The following is a 12,318-nucleotide window of genomic DNA, read 5'->3' as shown; positions in this document are numbered from 1 at the left end:
ATGGCCACAATGACCGACTTTGGCACCTACTCACGATTTCGAGAGCACAATTTTTTTCGTAAACAAGACCAGCGCACCTGATCTCCTTATTTTATGCTTATTACAAGTGAGCAAGAACAGAATAATAAAATGCACTGTGGTTTGAAGCTTGCTTCTTGAGATTTGTGCGTTTGAAATTCTGATGCACTGTTGAAGCGGGATTTCGTGACGCTTGTCCTTAAGGCTCAAGCATTCGTCATCATGTTTCGGTAATAGAAAAGCAGTTTTTTCGTTGTAAATCAAAACAATGACCACGAAAATGTATTCACTGTATTACATTCCTCATGCGGAATGCAGTGAATCCATTTTCGTTGCAAAAATGTTTGATTTATAGGAAAAAACTGCTTTCAAATGTTTGATGATGACGATGATTTCAATGACGAATGGTTCAACGTTAAACTAAGGCAGAGAAAGTCGACTTGCAACAATGAGTTGTGCCGAGCATCTGCACCAAATCCTTGTCTCGTAAATAGTCCAGGTAGCCAAGCTCAAGGGTCCAGCGATACCCGTGGAAATGTGCCCGGACAAACTGAGGAAGCTCGTGGTTGGTATTTTTCTGTATCATGCCCCAACATTTTGACCGCCCACCCCATACGCGGAGACCGGAAGCGCTCGGATATTCAATGCAGAGCTATTGGTAATCACCAACGGTCTCAACATTAGGAAAGCTTCCGGTTCGAACAAGATCCCTAATGTTAGTCAGAACGGTGATATTGGCGTTTCAGGACATGGCCAGGATGCCGCTACAAAAATTCCGTCTTCTCAATACTTAGGTATGGTACCCCCGTATAGGCTGCAGGATTGAGTCCGAAGCAAAATCGAAGACTGTTAGACAGCGTATTTCTATGTTAGACCCATGGCCATGCGAGTCGAAAGTGTCTACAGAATTTGATTTATGATTTCGAACTGGCTTTCTCAGTCTAGGGAAACTCAAAACGACTGGTTTTGAATTTCCCTAGACTGAGAAAGCCAGTTCGAAATCAGTGTCTACAGATTTTACGATGCCGTGTCCAGAACAAAATACTTGTGTAAGCGGCCAACGCAGAGGTCTTCAGAATTGACGGCAGGCATTTCACAAGGAATGGTCCAACGGTCTAATCGGTTCAACGCTCTTGAATACTGTGTACAACGTATTATAAAAAGTTGCTGAAAGGAGTCGTCTCGTCATCGTGGACTTCCCAGACGTAGTCGTGTTTACGACAACAAGAATTACGTTTGAAGACTGTTGAAAAATGAATAACTGGAATTAAACTTCATATTGCCCATTACAAAACATATATGTTGCTGGTCAGTAACTCTAGAGCAGCCAAAGGACCGGTATCAAAGTCGCAGAGCACGTAATTCCACAGAAACGAGTTTGGAAGCACCAAGGAGTGATGGTCGATGATCGTCAGAATTTCAAAGAGCACGTCAACTACGCCTGCGGAAAAGCGGGGAAGGCTGTCAACGCATCAGCGCGGATATAGACCACTTCACGGCGAAATTCTATCTCTTTTGCTCCTTCAGAGAGTTTAAAAACAACAGGACCAGTACCTGTCAAATTTGACAGGTGTTGGTCCTGTTGTTTTCTAATTTCCCGTAGGAGAGAAAGAGAGCGATTTCTTGATGACGTCACCGTGCAATGGGCAATTGCCGAACGTCGGCGTCTTCTGGAGAGCGTGACAGGGTAGTAGGCTTAGTTTTCAGATCCCCCAATGTCGAGGAACTCTTCGTCGATGTAGGGTAGATTCACTGCCGGGAACTGCCCATTGGACTGTCCCAGTAGTACCTAAAACTATGGGGTGTATAGATTTAACAAAAATAGAAAACTGTCGCTTTTTGCTTGGGGTCATTCATAATCAATACTCATGAATCGGGTTTCACATCTTTCTGATACTGTAATACACCTGAAAAAATATTTTCTCTTTTCGAAGGTCAAAACAATCAAAACAATCTAACATCTCTACTCCGGAGCTTCATGGTTTCTTTATTAGCTTCAAAAATTGTCTGTACATACTCAGGTGTTTATAAAAATGGGCCGTGACGTGAGACTGTTCTCACAATTATTAAAATATCTCTCTACAAAAAGATTACAGTAATCTAGTAAAGTGGGATTAGGTCTGCCAGGTCGATTGAAAATATCAAAAGAATCTTATTTATGACATCGAGAATATACTACACACACACGTACTAGTAGAAATCCATTGCATCATTGGGATCATTCTTTGTTTTCACCTCGCAAATTTTGTGAACGTTACCGAATTAGGCCCACCCACTTTCACTGAAACCAAGCAATGATCGCCAAATTTTTAGAATAGAAATGAACTTGGTCCATGTGGGTACCCCCAATAGTACCCTGCACAGACTACTACTGACAATAAGCGTGTTTTCGTTCGGCAGAGCTCTTACTTCGGTTTCTGTTTACACATTCTTTTTGTTTCTTCTCTTTCTCCCCACCATTACAGCCTCTATCCAGGAATCAATTGAAAGATATATCCATGAGGACCGTAAAGTATCGTCCCAGAACTGGTTTTGACAACTACTCACTCGTTGATGTTGTAGAGCAAAGCGAAAATGCGACAAACTTCCAACCCATTCCACGTGCATCATACTCCATCCCTCATGGTTTTCCCCTCCACAAGATCTTCTGTTCATCCCTTCGAATCTGTTTTATGTTTTCCGTTTATTGTGTATTCTATTTTTTTTCTATGCATTTCCTTTTCTATTCGTTATTCTATATCCTCTACAAAATGATTGAAAATCGTCATGAACATCACGTTTGACGTTTGATTGAGTTGTGTTATTTTTTGGGCAACCAGATGAACCATTCGCCACTGAAATCGTGGGCTTATGGACTTATCCACCGATGAACCGAATTCGCTCGGTCCGAGAATTTTGACACTAGATTGGGGTCGTTTTAAATCAGAATCAGACAATTCTAATTGGAAATGACCCCGCTCTAGTGTCAAAATTCTCGGGTCGAGTGAATATTGTTCATCGGTGGATAAGCGCATCCACTGATGAACCGAATTCACTCGGTCCGAGAATTTTGGCGCTAGAGAGGGGCCATTTTCAATCAGCATAGTCCAATTCTGATTGGAAACGGCCTTGCTCTAGTATCAAAATTCTTGGACCGAATGGTCTATAAGTACATTGTACATTGCAATACAGTGAATGCATTTTAGAGATCATTATTTATATTTGCATCGAAAACGCAACTTTCAAATTTTCAATGCTGACGAATTCTTCAATCGTATGGACTTATCCATCGATAAACCTAATTCACTCAGTCCGAGAATTTTGACACCAGAGCGGGGTCATTTCCAATCAGAATCGTCCAATTCTGATTGGAAACAACTCCGCTTTAGTGTCAAAATTCTCGGACCAAGTGAATTCGGTTCATTGATGTTCTCTTGTTTGGGCAAAGATGTTCATTTGAAGTAATGATTAACTTACTCAAACTCAAATGGTGTTTCCATGATAGAAGGTCATTTTGCACGCGTTTACTCGTCGAAAAACCAATCGGTATCTCCTTATTCTATTTTTGTTTTGTTTTATTCTTTATTTTTTGACTCCCCGAACGAAATTCACTCTTTTGAATTTTACACTTATATGAGGTAGTTTCGAATCTTTGAACACACGATTTGCGCAAATTTATATAGCCTGCAGCATCCGCAGTAGCATAAAAATGCTCAGAATGTGTGTGCGTGCATGCATGTGAATAATACTGTGATAATTAAACCTCTAGTTAGAACTACTAAGTAGTGAATTATAGTGAACTGTTTTAACATTATACTCTCTTGTACTGCAAACTAACTTATCTGTGCCTAAGCAAAACAAATGGGCGATTCTTGGTTGAGTTTTCGAAAATTTGGCGATATACGACGAATCTAGGTTTATCCGAATCTCAATGAACTCAATAGAGTGTACTATTTGAAAAAAATCAAAATTTCAACCGGAAAAAGTGTCCAGTTAATAAATGGGGATGAATGGTGGCGTTGTTTTATTGGTAGACGTAAACTTGTTCTAATCATGGAAATAGTTTCTAGTTTTGGATAAGGTGCGATTTACTTTTATATACTTGGAATCCCGTCATTGGACTTAATCAATACATCAGGCTTGGAAAGCGTCAGCGTCAACACGGGTCGTCACGCGAATTTTACAGAAGTGCCTCTCTCAATGTCATCGAATCGGGAGACAATGACCAAGAGAGTCTAACAATATTCGCTCATTTTTCGGTCATGACGGAGCGTGACATGGTTGTAAACAAGGCAATTACTACAACATTCATGGATTTTGTCATTGTTTAAATCCGTCAAAGCTTGATTGTATGTCCTCTCTATCTGTTAAATACAACGGCTAGCCTAAATTTGCTTGGGCCAGGTGAAAATTTTAATTTCAAAACAATATGAAAGTTTCCGTCATGAAAGCGATCATTGCAAAATGACATGACGAAGTGTGTGAATGCTCTTTTTGTCTTGTGACGATGAAAGGGCCTACTTATTCATCGTCATGGGAAGCTCACGGCCAATAACAGCGCTGCAATACATCATTACAAGTGTTCATTTACGTCACGTTTAGAAAGAAAAATGGCGAGGAATCAACGGAAATCAGATAACTTTTTTTGAAAAGTAGGATTTATTCATAAAATCTAACGTTTCTTATCAATTTCATTTTCTTTATTGATTATTACATAATATTTCTCTAGGCTTCAATGAATGAGGACTCATTTATCGTCCTCCTTCGTACAGGTCCTAATACACGATGAACACCTTGGGAGGAATTCGTTGATATCTACTCCTACACGGTTTTTTCATATATTTTATCGAAATTCATAAAATGCAAAAGATTTAAACAACACTGTGTTATCGCTGACTCTAACACAAGATTGACACAAATCATCCAACGATCGATAGCTGTCTTGGAATTTGCTATTTCACCTAAAATCACACAGAAATAACACCTAAATGAAGACGAACTCCAGCACCCTGACAGAAATAGAAAAATCACGAATTATCCTTTTCCTTTCTACGTGAGCTGCTACATTGTCGGGTAAAAGAAACAGGTTGAACACCGAAGATCATTTTGCAAGCACTTTCGAGGTAAACTTACCGAAAGGCATAGCACCACCAGCCATTTCTGAATTTGGCCGGCCATATTCAAAACAACGCGGAATAAAGAAAACGCGTGGCAGACGGTTTTGAAAACGCAGCCACTCGCGCGCACAGCCTGCATCTTTACATGGTCCAAATTTCTAACTGGATAAGATTTGGCTATTCCACTTTAAGTTATGGTGATTTTAGTAAATTGCATAGGCAGCATCCACGTATTACGTAACAACGCCAATATGAACATTTTATAGACATCCAGTTGATCAAAATATTCAGAATATAATAATTTCTGAAATTCTGATGCATTTTACAGAAAAATACATCCAGTTTGACATTTTTAAAAAGAAAAACTTTTGCCTGTCCTAATCATGTATTTCCGGGACTCCAAATTTCTGCAGAAATCTTTGTCTTAATGAAAATGAATACTTGTAACGCTGAATTCGCTAGATAAGAATAAAAAAGTTGAATCACTAAAAACTCCAGATCTAATAATATATGAACAGTAAATCGCATCTTGGTAGTCTCTCATTTGCATGCACATCAACTTCCGTTTTGTTCTACATCATCCACCGCTTGGTGAATGTGCCTCCATATCCCATCATAATGCGCAGTAGATCGCTCAGAGAGTCCCACACTAACCGGAAGTTATTCTTTCTCGAATTTTTCTTTCTGTTTTCTCTCAACCTGAACGCATCCAATTGCAGAATCGGTGCAAGCTTCGCTGGAGAGACGCTTCGGCAACGTGGGTGGTAAGATCCCCGTTACCCCATCGGAAGCCTTCCAGAAGCGCATTTCCGGTGCCTCGGAGAAGGACATTGTCCACTCCGGTCTGGATTACACCATGGAGCGTTCTGCCCGTGCCATCATGAAGACCGCCATGAAGTACAACCTCGGTCTGGATCTGCGTTCCGCAGCCTACGTCAACTCGATTGAAAAGATCTTCCAAACCTACAGAGACGCCGGCCTTGCCTTTTAATAGAGTGGACGCTTAGCGTTCCCAAACCCTCGCAGGCATGGTACACGAAGATTGTGGTAGTTTCCGGGCCAGATTCGGACTACATACACAGGCAAAGCAGGACTAGCAGAACAACTCAACAAACAACCCCAACCAACGTAAACCGCAAGCTGCCACAATCGGATATTTCAACGTTACTTAAAAATCTATTCGCGAGTAAGCCTAAAGTATAACGTCTCAAAGTAAGTCAGTTACTAGCGGAACCACGATGATAGTTATAACCAAAACCGTAGGCAACCTATGCACGCTTTTGCAGCGTGTGACTTTAATTAAGATAGACTATATTTTCGTTAAAGTTTGTGCTGATTCCCAAACAATCCCTCAACACTCAAAAGTTTATCGTCACATTGTCGAGCGTCTTGATTAACCTTTCCAGACAGTTTCCCATATTATGTTATACCTTAGGTTATTCTGTCCCTAACCCCTTAAAATGTGACAAATTCAAATCGTGAATGTTTCAAAGTTTTTCCCCTCGATTTTTACACACTTTTACATCCAAGTACTCAAACGAACAGACACACCGCTACTAGTTAGCATGATAGTATATGTACTTATACCGAATATAATACTGATATACCACTTTTGCAATTATTAGTGAATTTGTAATTTTTCTGTTAAATTTGTGTCGCAAAAATACACGAGAGATGCTCGATATGTTCAGCACGGTTATGTTAGCAGTTGACACAGCACGGCTATCAGGTAGGTAGGCTCGATCAAGACGGTTTAAAAAAAAAGATGGAACAGATCACAGATCAGAACGCTTGCACAGTTTACAAACCGCCGAACCGGAGATACAGTCCAATCACACTGTCGAGAGTGGGAGTCGAGTAATTTGAAGCACTTTAAAATAAAGATTGTAAGTCAAAACCTATCGAAAAGCGTACATGTATTAATGCGTAGAACACGAAAAAGAAACGATTGGACACGGTACCAAATGGGCCAAGGGCAAGGATGGGAAAAAATCATTCATTTATTGCGCATCCCTCACTCTCATCCACGCACAATCTGATGCGAGTGTGCTTCTTCCTCAGCCAAGCAAAATCTTTCCACTTTCATTGCCCATTCTTGCTAATCGCCGAGCACCGGGCGACGCAAGCAACGACGGCCGAATGAATCGCTACCGAATCTGAGTGCCGAAGGCGAACGAACCAAGTTTGAACGAATGTTTGCGTACTGAGTCGGGTGCGAGAGCATTCATTTTGGAACGTTCATTTAGCGTTCAGTGGAAGCATTCAGTACCTACTAGGAATTGAATCAGTGAGTGCGTTTTGATTCAATCAGCTGAATTGCACTCGGTAGTTGAGAAAGGAAACGTTCTTTTCGTATACACCAATGCAAGCTGATTCATTTCGCACTCTATTTTTTGTTTCTCTCCTGATTCGCTTCGGTAGCGTCGGTTACGAGCCGTTCGTGTTGCGTTCATTCATGGTGCGCCGTGCTCTCACTCAGTATTGGGTTGATGGCGTTCTTTTTGCTATTTTGCATCGTCGGCATTCGGGTGAGCGAATGAGTTTTCCCATGCTTGGCCAAGGGTTCTATTTTGGGTAGTTTTCGTTATAAATCAATCAATTTCATGTCATTTGACATTACTATATTGCAAATAGGGTAATTCGCTAATTGTTGAACATTACCCAAATATTGAACAGTTTCTGTGGGCGTTCCAGAAATGTTTCAAGGTGTTTGAGGAGCGTACGAGGGGGTTTCAAGAGCTTTAAAAGGGTTTCAAAGGTATTCCAGATGATTTCATGAGGCTTCGAGGGTTTCAAAGCGATTTCAGGGGCGTCCCAGGGAGTTGCAGGATGTATGCGGGGCGTTACAGGGCTGTTCTACGAGATTTCAGTAGTGTTCCTGAGGTTTCAGAGGCATTCCAGGGGTTATTAGGGTGTTCCATGGGGTTTTCGGGGGTGTTCCTGTAAATTTCAGAGTCGTCCTATCAATACATAGAAAATCCCTTTGGAATCCTCCTGAAATTCCATGAAAAAGCCTTGATACTAGACGTGTGCCGCCGCAAATTGACCACACCGATGAAAAAACGACAAAGGTTTTTTTTTTCTCGCCAGCACTTTACGCACCACCTGATCATGACATGAGAACAATAATAGTGATAATTTTTGAACAGTTTGTATTTTTTATTGTAATATATTGTCTTATTTTTCTTAAGATTTTTTATGATTCTTATGCAAACTTGTTTGCGATTTTATTTTTCTCATCATTATTTCCTACTTTGAAGATCCTTACTTTGAAAGATTTTTATGGCAATTTACTCATGACATTTTTGGAGGATTTCTGTTCGTATTCTTGGAAGCTTCTTTACAATTCTCTCGGCAGATTTACGGTCAATATAATAAGGGGATGTTTTTCAGGAATTCTAGAAATTCCACCATAGATTCGCGGTGGAATTCTTGGAGGTTCCTCTAGAGGGAGTAACTTCCATGGAAAAAAATGAAGGAATCCGTGGAAAATTATTGAGAACACGGAACCCACGTGAAGAACACAACTTTCTTCAGAAACTTTTCCGTAATTTATTTCAGAAATTTCTCCGGGAATGTTTGTTTTTTTTCTTGAAAATCAAGAGTTTAAAATTCATACATAAATTTCTCCATGGATTTCATCAAAAATTCTTCCAAATACTCTTACAGAAATATTTTTCAGGGATGCCCTAACCCTTTGAAGCCGGATAATTTTGCCACTGCTGCCGCAAACTTGCTGGCCTCGAATACGTTTGTTATGCTCAGTTTTATCGTCGGGGTCCGGGATTGACCGCTCCCGCTCGAAAAGGTTAAGATAATTTACCAGTGATTCGTTGAGAAATATCTTTTTGTATGGGACCTTTGAAATATGTCTATGGGGTTTGACTGTTGGCCTTCTCGCTTTCCTCAAAGCGTGACGTAGTTTCTTCTTCAGAAATAGGGTCTGGGGCCATCTGGGTAGGGTGACCTATTTCGGACACTTGCTGCTATAACTAAGTCAATTTTTAACCGAGTGACTTGATTTTTGGGACAAGGTGAGATATATACAGCTTCTAGTCCTGAACAAAAATTGAAGTCAATTGGTTTAAAATTGACTGAGTTATAGCAGCAAGTGCCCAAAATAGGCCCCCCTGCCCAAAAGGTCCCAGACCATATCTCCAAACATTCCTAAATTCATCGGTTCTTTCAAAAAATCATTCAAGAATGTTTTTTTTTTAAATTTGTATTCTTCCAGAGATTGCTACGGAAATTCATACAGAGTTTCCTTCATGAGCTCTCCTGTGTATGCTTCCATGTTCTTCTTCTTCTTCTTTATGGCTCTACGTTAGAACTGAGACTTGGCCTGCCTCGCTTCAACTTAGTGTTCTTTGAGCACTTCCACAGTTATTAATTGAAGGGCCTTCTTTGCCCACCATTGCATGAATTTGTATATTGTGAGGCAAGTACAATGATACTCTATGTCCAGGGAGTCGAGAAAAGTTTCCCGACCGGAACGGGAATCGAACCCGCCGTCTCCGGATTGGCGATCATCAGCCTTAACCACTAGGCTAACTGGAGACCCCAAAAAAATGCTTCCATTTTTTCATCCGTTTCAATCCATTTTTCGGAAATTCATCCAGGATTTTTCCCAGATGCCTTCAGACATTTCTCTAGAAATCTCCCCTAACATCTACTACAGAAATTCCTTTGGAAATTCCTCATGATTTGTCTATCATACATACTTTAAAGAAGTTTAAGTGTTTCTTTGGACATTCTTCCAGGATTTCCTTAAAAGAACTTTCACGACTTTCTCCGGTGTTTTTCTCAGAAAATCCAATCATTTTGATTAGGAATTCCTTCAAAAATCGCTCTAAATATTTCTCAATAAATTCCCAAATCAATCCCACCAAGGGGTTTTCTACCAGTTTTTCTAGGTATTCCTCTTGAGATTTCTTCAGGAACTCTTTCCAGAATTTCGTCGGGAAATTCACTGGGATTCTCTCAAGGATTTTTTTTAAGAATTTCTCCAGAGATTTCTACAAAAATTAAACAGAAGATTTCTTCAAAAATTTCTTCAAGGATTCTTTCAGAAGTTCCTTCGCTAATTTTTCCTGAAACCTCCTCAATTCTTCTTCTAGAAATATTTCCAGAGACTCGTGCAGTTTAGTAGTTTAGGATTTTTTTTTCTTCTGACAATCAAGAAAAGAAGAAATTCTGTGGAAGATTTTCTTTTTCAGAAATTCATCTAGAGCTTCGTCAAAGATTCAACGATTCTTCTGGAAATTCTTCGAAGGGCTCCTCCAGGAATCTCTTGCAAACTTTTGTCAGGGGTTACAAATTTCTAGAAGGTTTCTGTTTAGTACTGCTCCAGCGGTCCCTTCAGAAATATATATATTGGGATTCCTTCAGAAATTCCTGCAGGAATTCCATCAGATATTGCTTCACGGATTTTACAGAAGTACCAACTTCAGACTCCCTGATGGAATTTCTCAAAGAAAAATCCTCGAGATACTTCAGGAGATTCCAATATTTTTTTATTTTTTAAATTTCCTGAAGGGATTCCATTAAAAAATTCTGTAATGCAATTTCTTAAGTTATCTTTGGAGAAGTTTCTGCAGGAACCTGTAGGGAATACCTGAAGGAACTCCTAGAGGTAGCTCTTGAGAAATTAGTAGAAGATTTTTATGAGAAAAAAACATCTGAAGCAATCTTTAGAGCAGTTTCTGGAGGAGTTCCTGGGGAATACCTGGGTGAATCCCCTTGTGATAGCTATGGAGGAATTCCTAGCAGAATTTTATGAAAAATTTTTAGAGGATTTCAAGGAAAATGTTGTGGAGTTTCTGAAAATTTCCCTTAAAAGATTTCTGAAGGACACTCAGAAGAATTTCTGAAGTGAATCCCTAAAAGGAGGGCAAGCACCCTTAACAAATTTGTGCCTATACTAGCTTTTATATGTATACGCAATTCGATGAAATTGAATATAATAACATTATATTCTAAAAGCATTATTTAACCCTTCAGCAACTACGCTGTTGTATTTTGTACAATACGTCAAAAAACTCGCCCGATCTACATAAAACAACGTAGTGCTGGTAGCGGTGAGCAATTTCTGGAAGGTTAAGGCTTTTTAGGATTAGAATTTCCTGGTTCCTGTATAAGTCCTTTTTAAATTATCTACCAATACTATTTGCTGGAGGAATGCCTGCAGAAATATTTGAAATAATTAAAAAAAATATCATCCAGTAAACCTGGAGAAGTTTTTAGGTAGATCCCTTAAAAGATGATTGAAGAATTTCTAAAGTTTCCGAAGGAACTCCTGAATGAATTTTTGAAGAGAATCTGAGAGAAATGTCTGAAGAAATAATTTGAGGAATTGCCGGACCAATCCCTGGAAGACCTCCTGGATTCAACCCCGGAGCAATTCCTACAGGAATGTCTGGAGGAAGCCCTGTAGAATCCCTGGAGGAATTTCCGGAAGAATTCCCAGAGAAATTCCCGGAGGAATCCCTACCTGGAGGAATTCCTGTATAAATTATGGGACGAATTCCTAGAGAAATATCTGAAGAGATCTCATGAGAAAATCCTAGAAGAAATCCTAGATAAATTTCTACAGGATTCATTAGAGGAAGTTCGGAAAAAAAATCCTGGAGGAATTCTGGGAGGAATCCCTAGAAAAAAATCAGAAGAAATCTCTTGAGGAATCCCTAGAGGAAATCTTAGAGAAATTTCAGAAGGAATCCTTGGGGGAGTTCTTGGAGATATCCCTGAAGGAAATCCAGGAGGAATCCCTGAAGCAAGTTCCTGGGAAAATCTCTAGAGAGAATCTGGAGAAACTTCGAAACAAATTCCTGACGTAATTCCTGGAAGAATTCTTGAATAAGACCCAACAGGATATCCGGGAGAAAACCGTGGAGAAATTTCTTGGATAAATTCTTGGAGATATCCCTGAAAAAATTACTGGAAAATCCTGGAAGGAATTGCTGGAGAAATTTCTGAAAATATTCCTTGAGAAATTCCAGGAGGATTTCCTGGAAGAACCCTTGGAGAATTTTCTGAAGGATTCCCTGGAGGATAATTACCTGGAGGAACCCCTGAAGCAATTCCAGGGCGAATCTCTGAAAGAATTCCAGGAGGAATGTCTGGAGAAATTCCTAAAAAACTCATGATAGCATTCCTGGAGGATTTCCTTGAAGAATATCTGAAGAAATTCCTGGAGGAATTGCTG

The 12,318-nt window shown here is 39.8% G+C and overlaps 1 protein-coding gene across 3 annotated transcripts in view; it reads left to right on the top strand.

The window, feature by feature from the left end:
- The window catches only part of LOC109430715 (glutamate dehydrogenase, mitochondrial), a 51,552-nt gene extending 44,537 nt beyond the window's left edge, over positions 1–7,015 (top strand). For 2 of the 3 annotated variants that reach the window (XM_029857553.2, XM_029857554.2), the window contains exons 6-7: positions 2,484–2,525; positions 5,834–7,015. In XM_029857553.2, coding sequence (XP_029713413.1) covers positions 2,484–2,525; positions 5,834–6,105 — 314 coding nt within the window. In that variant the 3' untranslated portion in view covers positions 6,106–7,015. The remainder of the gene's footprint in view (positions 1–2,483; positions 2,526–5,833) is intronic. The other variant, XM_029857556.2, reaches the window with a different exon arrangement.
- Positions 7,016–12,318: the final 5,303 nt, after the last annotated feature.

This window comes from Aedes albopictus, chromosome 1, assembly GCF_035046485.1.
Source record: "Aedes albopictus strain Foshan chromosome 1, AalbF5, whole genome shotgun sequence".
In the NCBI taxonomy this organism is placed as follows: domain Eukaryota; kingdom Metazoa; phylum Arthropoda; class Insecta; order Diptera; family Culicidae; genus Aedes; species Aedes albopictus.
The sequence above is the reverse complement of the archived record's forward strand: the minus strand, read 5'-3'. Positions and strand labels throughout refer to the sequence as shown.